Source organism: Typopeltis vanoorti, chromosome 18, assembly GCF_054136105.1.
Source record: "Typopeltis vanoorti isolate ZY-2024b chromosome 18, IOZ_Tvanoo_1.0, whole genome shotgun sequence".
Taxonomy (NCBI): Eukaryota; Metazoa; Arthropoda; class Arachnida; order Uropygi; family Thelyphonidae; genus Typopeltis; species Typopeltis vanoorti.
In genome coordinates, this window is record NC_143566.1 from 54,383,482 (window position 1) to 54,407,289 (window position 23,808).

A 23,808-nucleotide genomic window follows, 5' to 3' on the forward strand; every position below is an offset into this window, starting at 1 on the left:
ACTTCTCTTTTATGATCATTGTAGTTTTTAAAGTGATAAATATTTTGCTTGTAAAACAGTTGGGAAATTTTATCTATAAAATAAGTAATTTTGCATGTTGGCGACTGATTCGTACATCCCCTTCATTTCTTTCTCCCCTTCAGAATGAATCGGCTATTCTTGGCACCAAGACAAGCGGCCCTGTACAAAAGTGTGGGCGTACTATAATTACATAGCGCTTTGATGGTTGTATCTTGTGCCTCCTTTGCAATGTTATATGAGTGTGTTTTCCTTACTTTATTTTAAAGTATTTTCCCAAGCTGTAATCATGAGTAAAAGAATTAGTAAGCAAAAAAGTGGATGTGTGAAAAAGGTTCGATGATGAAGAGAGAAGCTGTAAAATTTGCAGAAGAGTAGAAGAGGCAATAGGGCCATACCGTCGGTTGTATGAAAAAAAGAAAAAAATGCCCGCCAAACTACATTAGCTGAATTCTTTGTTAAGAAGTAGAATAATAAAATTTATATTCTGAATATGTTTTATTGTCTCTCAGCTTCATGGTTTTCCTTTAACTAGGTCCTGAGACATACCTTAATTCTTTTAAAAAAAAAATAAGGTTCAAAAAAGAAATTTGAGGAACGAATTATACTGTTTCCCATAGGTTACTATGCAATATATATATATATATATATTCGATTAGTGTGTGTTTGATTAATGCGCCTGTTTTATAGAATGCATTAGGTGCACTAATCGAGAGATTGCTGTATATGATTTCTGCATTACTTCAACCTTCATATCTCTTCTAGTGATGGATGCCACTGATGATATTTAATAATGTTCACCTTTGGGTTTGTTTACTTCCTGCAAAGTAGAGAAGTTCTACTCAGTGGCAGGTTTTTGCCTGTCAGAGCAGCCACAGATGAGAATTTGATTTTAGTGATCCTTTTTGGGTCACTCAGTGAGATTTAGATTGTATATCAGTTTTTAGAGGGCTAACCGCACACTTCACCTCAATTTGATAATGTCCATCTTTGGGCTTGTTGCTTCCTAGGTAGTAGAGTGGGTCTGCTCAGTGGTGGGTTTTTGTCTGTCTCTGAGTGGAGCAGCTGCTGAGTTTCTCCTGTGCGGAGTCATTCAGGTCAGGAGTGATGAATTTAATAGTGATCCATTATGGTCACTCAGTGAGATTCAGAGTGATATTATAGATCACTGACAATTTTTGTAGAAGTACCTACACTTTAACGGTAATTCAATAAAGTCGAAACTGGTCTGGATAATGGCCTTCCCCATAATGCACAGCATTATACACAAAACCTATGGAAAAAAACCTATGGTTCTTTCAATTCACTAATATGGGCTTTGCATCATGGGATACTAAAGCAATTAATGTAAAATAATTTAGCCTGTATATACAAGTAGCCTAGTTGTGAAGATACTTCAAGTGCAAACTTTGCTCACACTTGGATAAAGGATACAATAATATAATTTCTTGACATCTTTAATTTCAAGTAAAAAATGGTATAAAACAGATGTAAAAAGGAATATAAAAAAGTATTGAAATTCATAAAACATACCTAAGAAAACAGGTTTTTAAAAGCATATTTCATCATCATTTATGTATGAAGAGGAAATTATATACAGAAATATTCGTATAACAAAAACTCATGTTGTTAATGTCTATTAGGTGAAAGTGAGCCAGGTTGCTCTGTTTTGTACCAAATGGTAAATGTCAGATGCTTCATGCACCCCATCTTCAAAAAGATGTTTGCTTATGTATTGCGAGAACTGTTTTCTTGGTCTTCCTCTTCCTCTAAGTCCATTAGTTGGCCTGTGGAGAGAAAGAGCACCAAACGTAGGTGAAAGTATACTATTATTATTATTATTATTACCGAAGACGTCATGGAGTCAAAGACTCATCTGGGAGGTAATTTTTTTTCACACACACAGCTCATCATACCATGTCTTAAACATGCTCAAACTCCTTGCAGACACCACAATCTCAGGCAGGGCATTCCAATCATTCACAACTCTGCATGAAAAAAAACCTGCCTCTCACTCCCCTACTCACACCCTCTTTATACAGTTTCTAGGGATGACCTCTGGTTCTCCCCTGATCTCCCACTATTCTCTGTAGAACTTCTCCACCATTGATCTTATAACAACCCCTTACCAACTTGTAAGTCTCTATCATATTTCCCCTCTTCCTTCTCTCCACCAGACTCTGCAAATTACATCTTCTCAATCTTTCCTCATACTCAACATTCCAGAGGTCAGAAACTACCTTAGTCAGTCACCTTTGGACCCTTTCCAACATCTCTTCATCCTTCTGAAAACCCGGTGACCAAATCTGAGCACAATAGTCCATGTGTGACCTAATCAAAGCCTTATACAATGGAACAAGAATCTCCCTCCTTCTACATGTCAGTGTCCTCTGCATCGTTCATTTTGCATTTTGGCAATGTGTCCCCTAAATTTTGGATCCTTATCCACTATCACCCCCAGATCTCTTATTTCCTCTAGTTCCAACAATATATTTTCACTAAGCATAAATTCTGCATCCCATCTTTGTTTTCCAAATTTTAAAACCTTACATTTTGCAACATTGAACTCACATCCCCATTTGCTTGCCCAATCAAGCAATTTATTCAAGTCTTCTTCCAAGGCCACAACATCTTCACTACTCTTTATGGTTTGTCCCAACTTTGCATCATCTGCAAACAACTGAATACCTCCATCCAAATCTTCGCCAATATCATTAATATACAGGTTAAATAGTAATGGCCCTGAAACAGACCCCTGAGGCACTCCACTAGTGGCTTTCCTTTTCCTGGATACCACAACCCATACACAACTTGCTGATACCTATCAGATAGCCAGTCTCCAATCCAATGCACTAATCTAATATCCAACCCCCATCTGCTCTAGTTTGACTGTCAACTTATCATGAGGTACTCTATCAAAAGCCTTTGCGAAATCCAAGTATATTACTGTGTATCCTTTTCCTCTGTCCAAGGAAGCAGTCACTTTATTGTAATAAGTAAGTAGATTACTAAAACATGACCTCCCTTTAGCAAATCCATGCTGTCCATCAAAGATTATACCATTGTTGTCAACCCAACTCTGGATCCTAGTTCTCACAAGCTTCTCCAACAACTTAACCACAACATCTGACACAGAGATAGGCCCATAGTTTGATGCTTGAGTTCGATCACCTCCTTTACAAAGTGCCATAATCTTGCCCTCCTTCCACTCTTTAGGAACTTGACCAAGTGCAAGACTCATATTAAAAAAATATGTCAAGGCAGGTGTCAACTCTCTAGCACTTTCCTTCATAATATGCGGTGATATATTATCAAATCTCACAGCCTTATTTACATCTAGTTTACTCAACTTCCAAAAACACCTCTTGCTCACTCACAGTCAGTCTCTCCTCCCCATCGCCAACTGCTCTCAATCTCTCCATGAAGTCACATTCACAAGATTGAAAGATCTTTATGAACTGCTCATTAAGTATCTACACCACACATTCTGCAATAGCTGTCTTTATACCATTTCCTCCAATCAATGTCATCCTTCCATAATCATTCTTTCTTTTGCTGGCCACATATCGAAAGAACTCCCTAGGATTCTTTTTGGCTTCATTAGCAAACTGCTGTTCATACCTCTCTTTAGCTACTCTCACCAACCAAGTCACCCTCCTTGCCTGGTCTTTGTAGACCTCATGAAATTGGTTACTTCCACTTCTCTTATGCTGCCTCCACAATGCCCTTTTTCTCTGTATCGCATGCTTAATCTCTTTATTCATCCATCTCACACCTACCTTATTTAACCTTCTCACCCTTGGAGTACATTTAGACATTGCATCTACTACATAGTTTTTGAAAATCCCCCAAGTATATGTCTAAGTTGGTATCCCAATAATCTCAGTTGACTTTTTTGAATTGTTTCTTAGGGAGTCTTTGCTCACTTTCTTCAAAAATGGCAATATTAGGAATGTGATCTTGCCATGTATATCCTAATATTGTTTGAAGACATATAGTCCAAAAGCTCTTGATAATATTAACTGCTAACTGAGTAGTGATGTTCCGTGTCTGGGCACTATATGCAAATATGGCTCAACTGGCGGTTTTGTACAGAAGAATTTTGGTATTTGTGGTGATAAGATTGAAATTCCAGATATTAGTTAGACTTTTATGGAATTGAAGAGTTTTGTGTTTTCTTTTCACTATGTAAACTTTAGTATCAATGTAGGAACCAAGGTAGTGCAAATAATTTACTTTTTCAAGAATGTGGTCAGTAACTTTAATATTTTCTACTATTCAATTCTTTAGTTTTGCTGCTAATGACTGCCAACCTGATCAGCTGTATTTTTACATAAATGATCTAAATGGTTTGGGGCAGTCTGAATGTTAGAGTTCATCAATACATCATCATCTGCAAAACAGAGACTGTCCATGTGGATTTGTCGCCAAATCTTCAAGAGTTATTCTATACTAAGTTTCTGTCATTCTGAATACATAATCAAGGGTAATAACAGAAAGATTATTATTTTTTGTTCTAACCTTCATGGAGTCATAAGACTCATTGTGGGAGGACAACACAAAGTACCACTCCTTAAAATCATTCAGTCTGCACATTACTCATCCTCTCATACAATGCCTTCCATGCTCCTACCACTCTCGATGCAAGAAAAACTTGCATCTTACCCTTTTACTCACCACCTTCTTTTGCAACTGCCAGGGATGGCCCCCTTGTCCTTGCTCCTTTCCCTCATCTACCATATGAAAAATCTCTTATGTTAATATGATCCCTTCAACAGCTTAAATGTCTCAACCATATTGCCTTCTCCTTTTACCTTCTATCCAGAAAACTCTGCAGTCCATATACCCTCAGTCTATCCTCATAAGATTTCATTTTTGTTATCGGTTCTGCACCGTCTCCAAGGTCACTTCATCCCCTTCAAATCCTGGTGACCAGATCTGAGCACAGAAATCCTGATGTGGTCTGCTCAAAGCTTTATACAATGGCACCAGCACACTTTTATCTCTTGTGGTCAATGTTCTCCTCAACATTGCTGCAATTCTCTGAGACATCTTCACAACCTTTGCAATATGCTCTTGGATTTAAAATCTCTCTTCACAATCACCCCAAGATCTCTTGCTTCTTGTACTTCTTCCAGCATAACTCTACTAAGCGAGTATGAGGCATCCCATCTCTGGATCTCAAATTTTAAAACCTTACATTGTTGCATTAAATTGACATCCCCATTCATTTACCCACCTTTCCAACTTATTCAAATCCTCTTGAAGAGCCATAGCATCAGCATTAATACTAATAAGCCTCCCAAGCTTCACATCATTTGAAAATAACTGAACAGCAATGGTCTCAGGACTGAATCCCATGGAACTCCACTTGTAACCGTCCTGATCCCTGATACTGCTACCCAGTGTAAAACTCTCTGATATCTATCAGAGAGCCAATCACCAATCCAATCCACTAACCTGATATCCAAACCCATATGAAGCAACTTAAAAATCAACTTGTCATGTGGCACCCTGTCAAATGCCTTGGAAAAATCCAAGAAAATGGCAGTGTATGCCTTACCCTCATCCACTGTTCTTGTTACTCTACTGTAAAAGGCTCTGCATGTGAGTTTCACCAATTTTTCCAAAATGTTAACAACTACAGAAGAAATAGAAACAGGCCTATAATTTGATAACCAACGTTATGCAATGGTACTATCTGACCTTCCTTCCACTCTCTAGGAATTTGTCCCATTGCAACACTTTCATTAAACAGCCAAGTTAATGACAGCACATTCCATTAAAATATGTGGTGAAATTCCACCTACCCCCCCCTGCTTTATTGACATTTAGCATGCTGAGTATTTGGAATACATCCTCTTCATTCACTTGTAACACTTCATCACTCGTTATCCTTCTAAAAATAAAGCCTGTAGTACCAGGATGGAACATTTTAATAAAGTGATAATTAAATAGCTCAACTATGGCATCTGCATTGGTCACCTGATTCCCATCTCCACTCAGCAAGATGCACCTACTCACATTCCTCTCACACTAGCCAATCTCTCTATCTGCCCAAGGTCTTCATTCACCCTCCTCAACTCAGTCTTCATTCCTTCCAACTTTCTTATCTTTAATTTAGTGAAGAAATCTCTTGAGTATTTCCACTATTCCCTTCACTTACAGAATGGAAATTCCACAAGCTTCTTATATTGGAGGAAGATTTGGGTGAAAACAGCAATTATTAATTACTTTATTGATCAGTTTGGTGTTGAGGCCATTGGTAATTATTAATAATTATGTCTTCCACTTCAACATTTTGCAATTAATGGAGAGAATGTAAGTTAATATAAATATGTACTTCTGAAGCTGACCGAAAGATGCACAGTTTGCAAGATATCATTATCATCATAATGCTAAACACGGATATAGACCAGTGATCTGATCAAGATAGTGGTCTTAATTTCCATAAGGTTTTCCATAATGTTTAGATTTTTTTGAGATTTGAAAGCATTCAAGTATTATTTGTTTCACAATGTCAAGTTACTACCATGACACTGGGTATCCTAGTGGTGGGGATGCCATCTTAGAGCAACTAGGCTTGCCTCTTTTAGTAGGTAGTGGAAATTACAGTTTAAAAGGGCAACTAGGTCACCCCATCACCCTTGAATTGCACTGCAGAGGGGAGGGAGGGAGGAGAGAGAAGGAGGAAAAAGTGGCAGAAAATAGAGGAAAGTGTAAATTAATATAAATGTGTACTTCTGAAGATGATCATATGATACATGGTTTCTAATATACAAGAAAAGAAAAGAAAAGCTATTAACTTAAAAATTTTCATAAATCATTAACAATTATATTCATAACAAATATAAATGTACAATTGTAAACAATTTAAAAAAAAAAATGCAAGTAGATTCTAAAGAACACACACACACGCACCTTATCTTTTAATTTCCAAGTAACTTTTGGTGGTGGTTCTCCTCTAATATTCACGTCAAGTCGAACTGCTTTTCCTCTTTTAACAGTGACAGTATCCAAATTGGTTCGATCAATATATGGTTTTACTATGGTATATATATATAAAAAAAAACAGTTAAGGAATGTATCTATCACAAACATGTCCAAATTATAAGCACACAAGAAAGAGCGAAATCTAACATAACCTATAGACATTTTAAAAATGGTTATTCGTGTGGAAATGAAAACTTCAAGAATGGCAATTTAAGTATTATCCAAATTTCAATATTTCATAATGCATAATATCAACAGGTATTTTATAATGAGAATTATTTATAGCAAAGCTGATTTATGTAACTGGATTGGAAGTCCCCTTACATCAAAATATGTAAGCCATGTTTACAAAAGATTAATACATATAAATTGCCAAAAAACAAGGCAATAATGAAATTATATTTAATATATTAGAATGACTATAAGGATCCAATCAAGGTGGATAAACTCGAAAAAAGTTTCAGGTACCCTGTGTGTTACAAAAGTGTCTAGAAAGTTAAAACATGAGATCTACAAAATGGTAGTAAGATCTGCACTGATGTATAACAGCGAGACCTGGCAGATGACCAAGAGATCGGAGAAGAGAATGAGATGGGTATAACTAAAATGAGAATGATAACACTTGAAAGTGGTGTAACAAGATTGGACAAGATCAAAAACTCACTGGTCAGGGGAACAATGAATGTAACCCCTGAGTACCTGGAAAGATTAGAGAATCAAGACTGAGGAGTTTTCATCATGTTATGAGGTGAGATAAACTATGTGAGAAGGAAAGTGCTAGAGATGAAGACACCAGGCAAAAGAAGTCAGGGGAGACCTAAACAATGATGACCGAACAGCTTGAGAGGGAACCTCCAAGATTAGAGGAGAAAATAGCCTTGGAAAGAACTGAGTGTAGGTGGTAGATCTACTGTAGAACCCTACTTGAGTGGGAATGAAGCCAAAGAAGAAGAAAATATTAGAATGATTATGAAGTTTTATTCATACCTGGATTTTGTGGAGGTGGAGATGATGATGTTAAATTCAGCATGGAATTTGATGATGGGTGCAGAAAAGCGGTATTAGATTTGAAATAACATGAAAATGCAGAACAATGAATAGGGTGAAATGACAAGGATGAACAAATAAAAGAAAATGATAAAATATAATGACTCAAAAATTTCAGATTTTTCAGAAGAAGAAAGCAGTTGGAGAATTTAAAATCCCGTAAGAAAGCATGACAAGCTAGTGGTACAATGACCATTTTGGAGTAATCCAAAGAGAAAGAGAGAGAGAGATTTCCATTTTTCCATTTCCATCAATGGAAATTCTGTCTGGTTTCATCAATGTCTGGAGTAATTACTTTAAAAGACTGTTAAATGAAACAAGCAGTGGCAGCACAGTAGTAGAAAACATTCAACAGGAATGCAATGAGGTGCAATGATGCAATGCAAAATACATACTGATGCTTGAAGTAGAAAAAGCCATTAAAAATATGAAATATGAAAGGCAGCAAGCAAATGGAAATATGGAGTGGATGATAACTGACTAGAAATATTCAGATATTATTTTTATTATTATTATTATTATTCAGTCCTCCATGGAGTCACAAGACTCATCATGGGAGGCCCAGCCTAGAAAACACAAAGTCTATCATATCACTGCTTGAACCCAGCGACCATTCATACTCTCACCACTCTATCAGACAATGCATTCCATGGTTGAACTGCAGTAATCTTAGCTCTTTATTTTATGCAGATGATGTTATACTCCCAAATATACCTGCAAGGCTGTGGGTTCGAATCCCGCCATGGGCATGGATGTTTGTGATTGTCTGTGAAAATAATAGTGGTGGTAGTCGGCCAGAAGATGGCATTGGTGTAGATGACGAAGGTAGTTGCAACAGTAACAAGCAAGTGAGGGCACCTGCTCTACAGGTGCCCTCACTCAATGAGTCCTTGGACTCCCTGGAAGTGTCATGTAATAATAATAAATCTAGTACAAGCCTCCAGGATTCTCTGACTAAATTGATATGGAGGTATAAAAGTTTTATAGTTACCACACTGCATAATTCAGAAGATGGTCAAATTCCAGATGATTAGAGTAGAGCTCTCATTGTACTGTGTATAAAAAGGATAATAAAACTGAACATTTTATGAGTTTATTGAGTGGTAAAATTTCTGCAGGTATACTTAAAAAAGACTAAGAAAAATAATGGAAGAGTATCTTGGAGAAGAAAAAGTGGATTTAGGTTCAGAACAAATAGTAGGTGTCAGAATAAGATTTCCACTCTATGACAAATAGTTAAGAAATTAGGAAAATATAAGAAGTAACTATACTTAAGATTTGCGGATATGAAAGTGCAGTATGAGTATGATTATTCTTCCCTGAATGATCATCTTACCATAATCATTCAGGAAAGAATGATTATGGTAAGATTAAGTTAATGAAAGAAAGTGGTAGAATGGTAACTGCTACAGAAGACACTGTTGAGGCATTCAGTGATCAATTTCTAAGAGTGTTTCATCCTGATCAGTGTTGAATCACAAGGAACTTAAGTATAGAGAAAATAGAAGAGGATGGCTTAAATGTGACTGAGCAGGAGGTATATGAGAAAATAAATAAGCTTCATGATATACACCAATAGGAATTGATGACATATTCCCACTTATCATAAGGGAATACTATAGGGAATTGGCAGTGGCATTGGCATGCCTGTTTAATAAGAATCTTACAACAGCACAGGTTCAAAGCGAGTGGAAGGAGGGTAAAATTGTATCACTTCATAAAGATGGTGATAAGGCAGTGGGTTCAAATTATAGGCCAATCTGTATATCTGGAGTCATGGTGAAGGTTCTGGAGAGAGTGATGAGAATTAGGATACAGAAATGAGTTGATAACAGCAATATTACCTGTGGTTATCAGCATGGGTTTCTTAAAGGGAGATTATGTTTCACTAACTTACTTATATATTATAACAAGGTGACAAATATCTTGGACAGGTGAGTGGTGTACTTGGATTTTACAAAAGCTTTTGATAGACTGCCACACAACAAGCTGGTAAATAAATTGAAATAAATGAGATTAGATAACAGATTTTCAAGTTAGATCAGTGACTGGCTGACAAACAGGTATCAGAAAGTATATAAATATCAGTTTTGGGACTTACTACAGGACTTTAATGCATTGTATGAATGGGCAGGTAAGTGGAACTACCAGTTCAAAGTTGGAAAGTGTAAGGGTTTGAGATTTGGTAAGCAACAATAGGATGCAAAGCATACACTTAGTGGGGAAACTTTAAAGGAAGTAGAGGAAATAAAAGATCTAGGAGTAATGATGGACATGGATCAGGGGCCATGTGATGAGGATATGTTGGAAAGGATCCAGAGAAGATTCACACAGGTGGTCAGTGGTCTTTAGGATGTTTAGTATGAGACAGATTAAGAGAATGTATGTTGCAAAGCCTTGTGAATAGGAGGGACATATTGAGACATATAGCTAGTCAGGAGTTATTATCAGGTTGACATGGAAAAACTTTTTCATAGAATCGGAGGGGGGGGGGACAAGTGAGGAGTAGGTTCTTTGCATGGAGAGTGGTTGATGAGTGGAATGCATTGCCTGAGTGTGTTGTGAATGTAGACACATTGAATCATTTTAAGGGTTGGCTGGATGAGCACTCTGTGCAATAGTGTGTACCTTCCACAATTTTTTTTAACAATTTATTTTATTTGTATATACATATAATAATTACATTATAAATTTAAAGAAATTACAAAATTTAAAGATTATAAAAATTACATTGATTTATGAAATCTTTTTTAGACAATTACAATAATCATCTTTAATGACATTCCAGCTTGTAATTTTACAAAATTCAGCAATGAGTGCTGCATATGTGATTCATTTTCTATATTGCATTTCAATTAAAATTTTGTTAATTAAAATTTTGAATCAAATACTTGGTGGGATGTTGTTATAGACCTGGTAATGTGGATGGTGGTGATAGTGAAATGTATAGTCAAATAAGCCAAGCAAATAAGAAAAGGGTGATCATTATGGGTGATTTTAATTATGGCAATATAGACTGGAATGAAGAGATAGCAACTGGAAGTAAAGAAAATGAGTTTCTTGAGTTTTTGAGGGATAACTACCTCAGACAGTAGGTAACAGAGGGCACAAGAGGATTAAGGGTCTTAGATTTGGTCATCTCATCGGAGGGTGTAATTATCAATGAGGTATCAAATCATCCACCAATTGGTGAAAGTGACCATGAGGTGATTACTTGGGTGGTTGCCAGCAGTGCAAGGACCCCCTGTGAAAAAAGGGTATATGTGGAACTACAAGGGGGGTGATTATGAAGAGCTCAGGAGACAGCTTGCAGGTGTAGCATGGAATGAGGAGTTAGCTGGAAAACAGATCAATGCAGCTTGGGGGATTTTCAAAAAATCTTTAGTGGATGCAATATTTAAATGTATACCATGGGTGAGAAGGTTAAATAAGGTAGGTGTGAGATGGATGAATAAAGAGATTAAGCATGCAATACAGAGAAAAAGGGCATTGTGGAGGCAGCATAAGAGAAGTGGAAGTAACCAATTTCATGAGGTCTACAAAGACCAGGCAAGGAGGGTGACTTGGTTGGTGAGAGTAGCTAAAGAGAGGTATGAACAGCAGTTAGCTAATGAAGCTAAAAAGAATCCTAGGGAGTTCTTTCGATATGTAGCCAGCAAAAGAAAGAATGATTATGGAAGGATAACACTGATTGGAGGAAATGGTATAAAGACAGCTGTTGCAGAATGTGTGGTGGAGATACCTAATGAGCAGCTCATAAAGATCTTTCAATCTTCTGAATGTGACTTCATGGAGAGATTAAGAGCAGTTGATGATGGGGAGGAGAAACTGACTGTAAGTGAGCAAGAGGTGTTTGGGGAGTTGAGTAAACTAGATGTCAATAAGGCTGTGGGACTTGATAATATATCACCGCGTATTCTGAAGGAATGTGCCAGAGAGTTGACACCTGCCTTGACATATTTTTTTAATACGAGTCTTGCACTTGGTCAAGTCCCTAAAGAGTGGAAGGAGGGCAAGATTGTGCCACTTCATAAAGGAGGTGATCGAACTCAAGCATCAAACTATAGGCCTATCTGTGTGTCAGGTGTTGTGGTTAAGTTGTTGGAGAAGCTTGTGAGAACTTGGATCCAGAATTGGGTTGACAACAATGGTATAATCTTTGATGGACAACATGGATTTGCTAAAGGGAGGTCGTGTTTTAGTAATCTACTTACTTATTACAATAAAGTGACTGCTTCCTTGGACAGAGGAGAAGGATACACAGTAATATACTTGGATTTCGCAAAAGCTTTTGATAGAGTACCTCGTGATAAATTGACAGTCAAACTAGAGCAGATGCGGTTGGATATTAGATTAGTGCATTGGATTGGAGACTGACTATCTGATAGGTATCAACAAGTTGTGTTTGGGGGTGCAATATCCAGGAAAAGGAAAGTCACTAGTGGAGTGCCTCAGGGATCTGTTTTAGGGCCATTACTATTTAACTTGTATATTAATGATATTGGCAAAGATTTGGATGGAGATATTCAGTTGTTTGTAATGATGCAAAGTTGGGACGAACCATAAAGATTAGTGAAGATGTTGTGGCCTTGCAAGAAGACTTGAATAAATTGAGTGATTGGGCAAGCAAATGGGGATGTGAGTTCAATGTTGCAAAATGTAAGGTTTTAAAATTTGGAAAACAAAGATTGGATGCAGAATTTATGCTTGGTGAGAATATATTGTTGGAAGTAGAAGAAATAAGAGATCTGGGAGTGATAGTGGATAAGGATCTAAAATTTAGGGGACACATCGCCAAAATTGTGAAGACAACACAAAGACTTCTGGGAATGATGAGGAGGACACTGATGTGTAGAAGTAGGGAGATTCTTGTTCCATTGTATAAGGTTTTGATTAGGCCACACATGGACTATTGTGCCCAGATTTGGTCACCTGGTTTTCAGAAGAATGAAGAGATGTTGGAAAGGGTCCAAAGGCGACTGACTAAGGTAGTTTCTGACCTCTGGAATGTTGAGTATGAGGAAAGATTGAAAAGATGTAATTTGCAGAGTCTAGTGGAGACAAGGAAGAGGGGAGATATGATAGAGACCTACAAGTTGGTAAAGGGTTGTTATAGGATCAATGGTGGAGAAGTTCTACAGAGAATAGTGGGAGATCAGGGGAGAACCAGAGGTCATCCCTGGAAACTGTATAAAGAGGGTGTGAGTAGGGGAGTGAGAGGCAGGTTTTTTTCGTGCAGAGTTGTGAATGATTGGAATGCCTTGCCTGAGAGTGTGGTGTCTGCAAGGAATTTGAATGTGTTTAAGACCCAGTATGATGAGATGTGTGTGAGATAAAAGGACCTCCTAGATGAGTCTTTGACTCCATGAGGTCTTGTTTAATAATAATAATAATAATAATAATAATAATAATAAATGATCCAACCATCATAGAAAATGCTTAATATATATGGTTTGCATGAGGACAACAGGCAGTACTTCTGTCATCAGATTTGCTCTGTTATAGTAATCAAATCAGCAAATCAATAGAAGAAACCAGATGTACAATTAGAAATGAACCAAAAAATAATGTGGACAACAAATGAAAAAAATTTCCCCTTAAAAAAAAAAAAAAAAAAAAAAAAAAAAAAAAAAAAAATCAAAATTTTAACATGGAACATTAGAGGAATAACATTCATATGTGAAAAATTACAGAAAATCATGAAAAAGTATGATATTAAAATACCTGCCCATAACAGAAACAAAAAGGAACTAAATAACTAAATTATTACATTCAAATATACATTGGAAAAGAAATCTCTGAAGCAAAAACAGAAACCATACTAATGATATCTAAAGATTAGAAGAATAAAACAATTAGCTATAAGTGGAATGAAAGGAATGGAATAATTATTATGAAAATTATTATGAAGAGACAATGATTTCAGTTCTCCCAACATAATAAGTAATGATAACAAAACACGAACCCACAATATTAGATGAATTAATTGATGATCTAAAGAAAATGAAAAACAAAAAAAGCATCAGGAAATAGTATTGGTATTACTTCCAAGCCTCTATGCACTCCAATGACTCACCCTGGGAGGATGAATACTCACAGACCAAAATAACTATCATAACTTTCCTTGAAGATGTTCAATGCTGGAGCACTCACAACCCATTCTGGCAATTCATTCCACTCAGTAACCACCCACCAAGCAAAAAGATCTTTACAGTTCCTAATTCACTTGACATTTATACAGTTTCCAGGGATGATCTCTTGTTCTCACATTGTCCATTATTCTATGGAATAATATCCCTGAATCTATCTCCCAGGCTCCTCTCACTAACTTATACATCTTAATCACATTTTCCCTCCTCCTCCTATCTGCTGAGCTCTGAAGAATATATTCTCTCAGTCTGTTCTTATACTCAACATTCCGATGTCCTGAGACAGTCTTAGTTACTTGCCTCTACATTTTCTCTCCAATATTTCCTTATCACCAATATAGCTATGTGACAAGATCTGTGCACAAAAATCCAAATGAATGTGGAACTATTGCCTCCTTATCTCTGTATGTCTGCATTATTTACATTATTATTAATAATAATAATAATATCTGACCTCCATAGAGTCAAAGGATTCATCAAAGGAGGTTTATACTTTCTTATGCCAAAAGATCATCAAGCCATCCATTGAACCCATTCACAGTTTCCACACTCACCGCACTTTGAGTAATGCATTCTACTCATCAATCACTCTCATGCATAGAACCTGCTCACACCCTCCTTATACAGATTCCATGGATGGCCTCTAACTCCTTCTACTCTATGAAATATCTTCTCCACATTAATCTGGCAACAATCCTTAGTCAACTTATATGCCTCGATCATATCCCCTCTTCTTCTATTCACAAGGCTCAGTAAGTTGACCTACCTGACTTAATAAACCTTCTCTGGACCTTCTCCAATACATCCTCCTCATCTACCTGAAAACCAGGCGACCAAAACTTTTTTGGGTAACTCTTATAACTGTCATTAAGTGCATCCTGAACTTAGTTCCCTATCCATCAAAATGATATCCCCATTCTTCAGCCCACAACACTAACCTATTCAAATCCTCTTGTAACAACATCAGAACTTTAAGACTGCTCATCCTTAGCATCATTAGCAAACATGAATATGTCCTCTCACATTATGAACTATATAACTGAGGTATAAGTTTAACAACAGTAGTCCCAGAACAGAACCCTGTGGTACTCAAATCATTACTTTCCTTTTTCGGTACACTGGACTCCCATACACAACTAGCTAGTTCCTATCAGTCATCTATCTCTATAACCAAGCTACTAAATGACTATCCATATCCATCCTGTTCAATTTCAGGTAGTTTATCATGCAGTACTGAATCAAATGCTTGGGAAAAAAAAAAACCAAATAAATTACTATATAAGCATCTCCCTCATCTAATATGTTAATCACCATATTACAAAATATAACCAAGTTACTAACTCAAGACATCTCTGTTAAAAATCCCATGCTCCTCTTTCTTGAAAGATTCTCATTCTCAATCAATCCAGGTTTGTATTCTGTTTATAATGAGACTCTCAAATTATAGGCTATACACAATAGCCTATAATTTGACACTCCGACTTTATTCAGCGGCATAAGAGAGAATCCAGATGATGGAATGAATATGGAACTATTTAAATATGCTGGCTTGGAAATGCATAAGAGATTATTAAATCGATAAAATAAAATTTCGCAATCTTGAACTCCACATTACTAGAAAAAATCCATCATTTTGCTATTTTCTAAAAGAGGATAAGTAAAAATGTAAATTTTTACTTATCCTCAAACCACAGAGGAATAAGTTCAAACCATAGAGAAATAAGTCTATTGGATTTTGGATACAAAATATACACATTGATATTCAAAAAGAAAATAAACAACTATATAGGAAAACATTTAGTAGAAAAACAAAATGGATTTAGAAAGATGGATGTATTGATTCAGTTTTTACTTTAAAACATTTAGTTAAAAAACAAAGAGTATTCAAACTAAATACTCGTATTCTATTCAAGATTATGAAATATACTTTGATTTAATAAAAAGAAACAAACTGTTTGAAATATTAGTTAAAATTGAATTCTCTCCACAGTTAACAAAAGTAGTTGCTGCAATATATATGTCAATTATGCTATAACAGTAAAAACCAACTGCATATTTGCAGAATGGACAAAAATAAATAGAAAAATGAAGAAGAGATGTAGTTTGTCTCCTGTCTTTTTTAATTTATATATTAATGAGATATTAAAATGAAAGGACCTCCCATGATGAGTCTTTTGACTCCATGGAGGCCTGAATAATAATAATATGTAAATAACAATCAGATGATCATATCATAATTGTTAATGCAGAAGATAAATTGCACTTAGCTCTATACAACCTTAAAAAGATTACTATCACATATGGAATGAGAATATCTTTTGAAAAAACATAAGCAATGGCATTTAACCCCTTAATGCATCAATTAAAATTCAGAAAGCGGTCGTTTTTCCGGCAATTTTTTTTTTTTTTTTCTTTATACACAAAAGAACACTAACAAATCTTGGGAAAAAACACAAAAAATGTCTCTTTTTGCAAAAAAAGGTTAACTAAACTGCATCTACTTCGCTAAACCGAGTTAGTAAATAGTCAGTACACATATATCTTGTTTCTTTGTGAACCATTTTATTGTGTTCATTCCTTTTTCTTGAGCAGAGGAAACACTGGTGAGTTGGATTTTTCTTTCTTTTCTGTTGGTGGTATGAAAGATGGAAAATGTCGTGCAGATAATCTCAGTGGTGTTGGGATATTTGATGGACATCCACTTCTTGAAATGCTTGTAGTTTTATATTTTTCAATGGAGAGTTTGATTACTTTGAGGCAAAAATCAAGTGAATCCATCTTACCGCTAGATTTTTGGTAAAGCACAAAAATGTTCCACAGCGCCAAGTCTAAGAGATGAAAGAAAATCTTTTTATAATACTTCTTGCCTCTCTTTGGTATAACATAAAAAGACAGGTGTTGATCAACACCACTCATGGTATGGTTGTAATCCTACACAAGTTGCATTTTTTTTTATTCTTCCTTTGCGCATCTCTATATCTACCATTGATGTAGTGTGAATTGTGGAGATAAGGGAGATATCCTTCTTGTCCTTCCATTTTTACACACACTTTCCCTCTCTGAAAACCAATTACCTTCTCCAGTTTTCAATTTTTTATTCTTTAATTCACTGGGTACTTCTTTTCATGATACGCGTAATGTTCCATAAACATCAGTCTTATTTATTATCAATAGATCCGCTAATCCAGGTGAATTATAGAAATTGTCCATAGTCAAACAATAACCTTTATTCATTCAATAAAGGTTTCATCAAAGTTATCACTACTTGTGAAGACATTGGAAGATTGCTAAAATCTCTGTCCAGAATGGTATTCTTGCCAGTGTAGATTATAAAATTATAGACATATCCACTTTATGATTCACATAATAAGTATGTTTTTATGCCAAATCTGGCCCTTTTGAGAGGAATGTATTGCACCCATCACAGACGACATTTATAAAGCAATAAACTTTCATCAATAGTCACCAATTTCTCTGGCGTAATCGAATTGCCAAATTTTCTATTCAAATCTTCATAAATTGGCCAGATTTTGTTGAGTTTTGGGCGAGGGTGATTTGCTGGATCAAATTCATCATTATTTGAAATATGTAGAAATTGTTTTATGGCCTCGAAGCATTTCCCACTCATACAATCCGGAAAAAATGGTGTATATAATAATGGATTTTTTGTCCAATAATGATGGTATACTGGTTTTCTTACTATACTTTACAAAAGTACAACAGCCAAAAATACCTGATTTCATTTGGATTTGTGTCATACCAAGAAGTCTTTTCTTTACCACAGGTACGACTCCTCACATATCTATCTGTTTCATCCACAACACGTTGAATCAATTGATCATCAAAAAAAAGCTCGAAGAAATTTAGATAGTTATAATCGTGGACAAAAAATGTGCAAACACAAATGAAATAGCTGATACACGCCGTTGGCAACTTTTCTCGGCTGAAAGGAAATAGGCACAAAATTATCTAGCATGTATATTCGGTTGTATTTATATGTGAAACCAAAATTCACGGTCACACATATTAACTCGGGTGTGTGGAAAAAATTCAGTTTCTTGGACCCGAGTTAACTTGGTTGAGTGCGTTAAGGGGTTAAAGGAAGGGAACCAATAAGAAGCAAAACTGTTCTGAATAGAAAACCAATTGAACATGTTAAGAATTTTAATTATTTTGGCTGCAATATAAGATACATTGAAGAAACAGATCCAAAACATAAAATTAATAAATTCACCAAAATTATAGGTATGATTAATGATGTCTTTAAACCAAATTTAGTACAAAGAAATATAAGATTAAAAATATTCAATGTTTTAGATAAACTCCTTAGATAATATGGAAGTGAAACATGGATGATAAAAAAACAGACCAATGAATAATAAAATTAGTAGAAATAAAAGTTCTAAGAAGAACAGCAGGATATAATAGATAAAAAAGAAACCCTGAAATTTTTACAAGAACTACAACATGAATCAGTGTTACAAATAATGTATAATTATAGAAACAAATGGACTGAACATGTGAACAGATATCATCAAACAGACTATGAATACTAAATATAAACCAAAGGGGAAAATAAACAGACAAAATCCCTTAAAGAGATAGTGTGAGGAACAGACCAGTAGGTATAATAATGTGAAAGGAAGAAGAAATTATTTTATTGAAAATTGAAAAATTAGGAAATGAAATGCTATGGTAGACCTGTCTTCAAATTTCAAAATCAAGATATAGTAAATGCTAAAGAAAGAAGTCACCACTAGTGACCAATACCCATTCAGACACTAAATCGCTAAGGGCCTGAGAGAGTGTTACTCTGAAAGAGAATATATTAATGGTAAGATACCAAGAGTGAATCTCAGTGCAAAAATGATTCAAGAAAATGAAAGTAGAATTGGTGAAAATCAGTATATGTGGAGTGAAATGGAAAAAACTGCGGACAGGTATATGGAAGAGTGGAATGAGGCCATATGAAAGAGGTGATGAATAAGAAAAGAGTGGTGATGTATGGAAATTCAAATGTTAGAGGTGTGGTGAATGAGAAGGTGGATAAGGTTTCTTTTCCTAGAGGTGGAGTAAGCAAAGAAACTGAAAAGTGACTTTGCATGTTCTGGAAACAAATGAATATCCCTCATCATAATATCATTAAAACAAGTTAAACAACATTTGTTGAAATTTTTTTTTCACTTAGGTATAATACAAATTAAAGATGCCAAGAAATTATATTCTTAGTTTAATCTTTATCCAAGTATAAGTAAATAATTTTGAGTGTGAAGATCTTCAGGACTGGGCTAATGAGACTAATGGGACATTAAGGCAACTGATGTGAAGTCATTAACCTCTATATACAAGTAGCCCAGACATGAAGATAGTTCAAAATGTTTACACTTTGATAAAGGATTAAACTAATAATATAATTTCTTGGCATCTTTAATTTATAGTATATCCAAGTGAAAAAAATTACAACATCTATCTCTGATTCAGAGTAAATTAATAATAAAGTGATACACCTTTTCACTACTTGTATAAGGGGAATCTATGACATCTACATTACTTCAACTATGGTATCCCTTCTGGATCTGGCTCCCACTAATGGTATCTTGCTTCCTGTGGAGTAGAGTGGTTCTGCTCGGTGATGGGTTTTTGCCTGTCATTGATTGGAGCCATTACTAAGTTTCCTATACTGGAATCATTCACGTCAGGAGGGATGAGTTTGATTGTGATACTTCAGGATTGTACAGTGAGAGCAGTTCCACTTGGTAGTAGGGTGAGCCTGTCACTCAGTAAACTTACTGCTGAGTAATGATCCTTTGAGTCAGTCATCGATTGAAGGATCACCCTAGATTTTGGAGAAGGCCAGCATTTAAACAAAGTTGCTTCCTGGGAGAGTAGGGAGGTTTTACTTAGTAGTGGGTTTTTGCCTGTCACTGAGTAGAGCCATCACTAAGTTTCCTGCCATGAAGTGATTCAGATCAAGAGCAATGAGTTTAGCAGTGATCCTTTAGGGTGATATTTAGAGTGATATTGTAGATCACTGAGAGTTTTAGGAGAGATATCTGCACTTTACCAATACCTCAATAAAGGTTCAAACTGGTCTGTAAAGTGGTCCTTTCCATAATGCATAGCATTATACACACCTGGGAGGATGTGTGCTTTGCATTATGGGATACTAAGGCAACTGATGTGAAGTCATTAGTCTCTATATACAAGTAGCCCTGTCATGAAGATACTTTATGTGTAAACTTTGTTTGCATACACTTTCCTTCTCTAGTGCTTCCCAACCAATGTGCAGCAACTGAGTGGAAATTGTTCCATTAGATATGTGACAAACAGTACAATTCATGTGTCTAATCAATCACATAATGCAGGCACTGCCACACTGTAACTCTACCTGCTCACTCTCAGTTCTCTTCAATGCATGTGTGCAATAACTTTGAAGTTGTGTTCATTGTTTTTTCACCTGCAAGATACGATTCAATTTATATATTTCTTCTTATGAGAGGGTATTTAATATTTTACTGATATTTATGCACAATGGACTAATTTCTAAAAGACATGATAAACTGTCAGTTTTGCAATACAACGTGAAAAGGAAGTGAAAAGCGCAAGGAGGCAATACCTTAATGAAGCGTTTCCCATATTTTTCCTAGGACGGAACACTTCACAAATCCTGAAATTTTCACAGAATACCTTGGTCATTTTGTAATGTATTAATAATTAATTAATGGTTAATTATTAATGCATAACAATATTAATAATTATGGCATAATCATAAAGAGTATTAGTACACTTATGTATATGGTGTGACGTGTTGACAAATATAAAATTGCATTTAAATCAGTTATCAATCACTGAACTAATGAAATCTTGCAGCATATTGTAGTTTCCTCAGGCCAACATCATTAAATTAATTTGTGCTGATTTTCACTGACATATCCCATTCTGATCACCAAAAATTTATAATATTATTATAAGTAATTACGAGTGAATGCAGACTTTTTCTCCTGTGTGCTGGTAGTTTTCCCCTCCTTTTGTACATCCTGGAGATTGCTTTGTAGGCTGGAGGCGAATGAATCACTATCTGTTGCATCACAAACACCTTCAATAAGAGATTTCTTAACACCAAAATTAAACAAAGTCCCTTGTCTCTTACTCATATTAAAATTTAAATCTGTAGGCCTATTACTTTTAAAAAATCATGGCACTATGGTTTTGAAACAAGCACTTTCACCCTACAATACGAACTTGCGAAGCAAGTATTCAGTATTACTAGATTTGAGAACTGGATACAGACTATGTTGATCTTCAATTGCAGTGGAAAAATTTTCTTTATACTTCCTTGCTGATTGTCACTAACATTTGCAACACAGATGTTATTTTGTTTGGTTTTGAGAACAGAGGATAAGCTGCCCATTGTTGTAATTGGCTTGCAGGCAATTTTTATGACCGGTCATAAACAGCAGTATTCCCTTTCCCAAATTACTTCCATATTTAAAAATACACGGCTTGGTCACTAACATCACGGAACACTTATTCACTTTCCGCAGAACACTAGTGTTCCATGAAACACAATTTGGGAAATCCAGCCTTAATGAATATTTAAAATTTGGTTTTGTATGTTATGATCAATCTTCCTTTCCTCAGCAATCTTCATTTGCCTCAAATTGTGGTCAAATGAAGCTACGGTACCAACTAACTTTGCCAGGACCTAATTACAAAACATCCAACTTACATTGATTAAAAGCTTATCTTTTTTTAAGTGACTGCAAATGTAGACAAAAAAAAAAAAAAAAAAAAGTTCTTTCATGACATCAGGAATGACAATATTAGACCAAGCTCAGGAAGTTTCAAGTTATTGGGTTACTAGAGCAAAAAAAAGCCACACAACATTTCCAAGTCTCTAATATTACTGGCTTGCTTGGAAATTGTAAAGACTATGCTTGGACCAAATGCAGCAAACATATGAAAGGTATGAAAAGTATGAAAGGTACCAATTTAAAATAATGCTATCAAATCAACGTATTAATGAAATGTCAGATAGAAAGTACTCTCACTCAGAGAATAATCACTTCAAAAATATTTTTTCTACAAACTGATGAGTCTATAGATGTCTGTATTTCAGATCAGTTAGTTTCTCTTATTAGAATTCCAGAAGATAAATGCTTTTTTTATTTACTAAATGTAATATGTAATAAATGTAATTTATGTAATAAAGGTAACCCTCGTATAACACTGATGTTAGGTTCCATAGAAATGCCGCGTTATATAAATCGCATTATACGAGACTTAGATCACATAGAAAAAGTAGGGTTAGGTTCTGAACTCGTTTTTTTTTAAAATTATATAAACAATGACATATCCAACAAAAACAATATTTTTATTTAATTCAGGTAATTCAAGTAAGTTAAGAAAACATAAACTATAAACATAGTATAAAATTATAAAAATTACAAATTGTAGATAAATTTCATTGCACATAATGCATACATTTTTTAGACAATAAAATAAAGCGCATATTTTAATCATCATCACGTTCTTCAGAAATAACATTTCATAGGTGTTCTTTAAGTGGCCGGAGGTCGTCACCACTTGAAATCTCTTGGACATCATTTGCATAATTCTCATTGCCTACTTCGGCTGGTTTAGTCATCAAGAAGTCAGTAATAAGACTTTGCTTATTACTATGCTGTAATTTTTTAATTAAGTTCGTAAGATGGCGCTAAACAAATATCCAATTGTCTTGTTAATTTTCCTCAGCACTCCATTGAGGGATCATTATCCATAAAATAACTTCCTAACTTTCTTGCCAAGTCCAACCCTTCTGCTAATTCTTTAAACTAAATTCTTTAATGGATTCATCACAATCAGAATCTTTGGCAGAAACTTCCCCGCCATTTGGTTCGACGCCATCTATTAATACCAGTTTCTCCTCATTCAAATCTGTTTCTGTATCAATTAATTCACTAATTTCGTTTTCAACCATATCACAAAATCTTTCTCCACCAAAAATGTGTGCGATTTATTATACGATGTAGCTCAGCATCCACTAGAGGTATATGAAATTTGTTTCAAGAACAGCTTCAGGCCATATTTTTTTCCAGAAAGTATTCAGCATAGAGGGTTGTAATTCATTAATGGACAGAGAAATAGTTTTCACACAATTCAATATTGAAAACTCTTTCCACGCTTGAGGCAGTGTCATGTTTGGATTAGATTCCATTTTTACCAAAATTAATTGGAATGTTCGCCTAATATAATATGACTTAAATGTTGATATTATTCCTTGGTTGAGTGGTTAAATAAGTGAGGTAGTATTAGGAGGCAAAAAAGTTATTTTAATATTCGGATGACTTAAATTTGTTGGGTGTCATTAGTAGAATTTTGAAGTCCATTTTCTTTTTCTTTGTGTAACTTTCTACATCAGGTACAAAACACTTGAAAAACCAATTTTCAAACATGCTAACTGTAACCCAAGCCTTTTTGTTGGCCCCCGCAATAAACAGGTAGGGTGGACTTGTTGAGCCCTTTCATCGCACGAGGATTTGCGGATCGGTTAATAAACATTGGTTTCGTCATGTAATCACCTGATGCATTACTACAAAAC

The 23,808-nt window shown here is 35.3% G+C and overlaps 1 protein-coding gene across 1 annotated transcript in view; it reads right to left on the bottom strand.

Moving 5' to 3' along the window:
• Window positions 1-23,808, bottom strand: part of LOC150096673 (twitchin-like) — a 2,440,784-nt gene that overhangs the window by 1,584,127 nt on the left and 832,849 nt on the right. Inside the window, exon 40 of the mRNA XM_090408679.1 lies at window positions 6,940-7,064. Coding sequence (XP_090264805.1) covers window positions 6,940-7,064 — 125 coding nt within the window. The remainder of the gene's footprint in view (window positions 1-6,939; window positions 7,065-23,808) is intronic.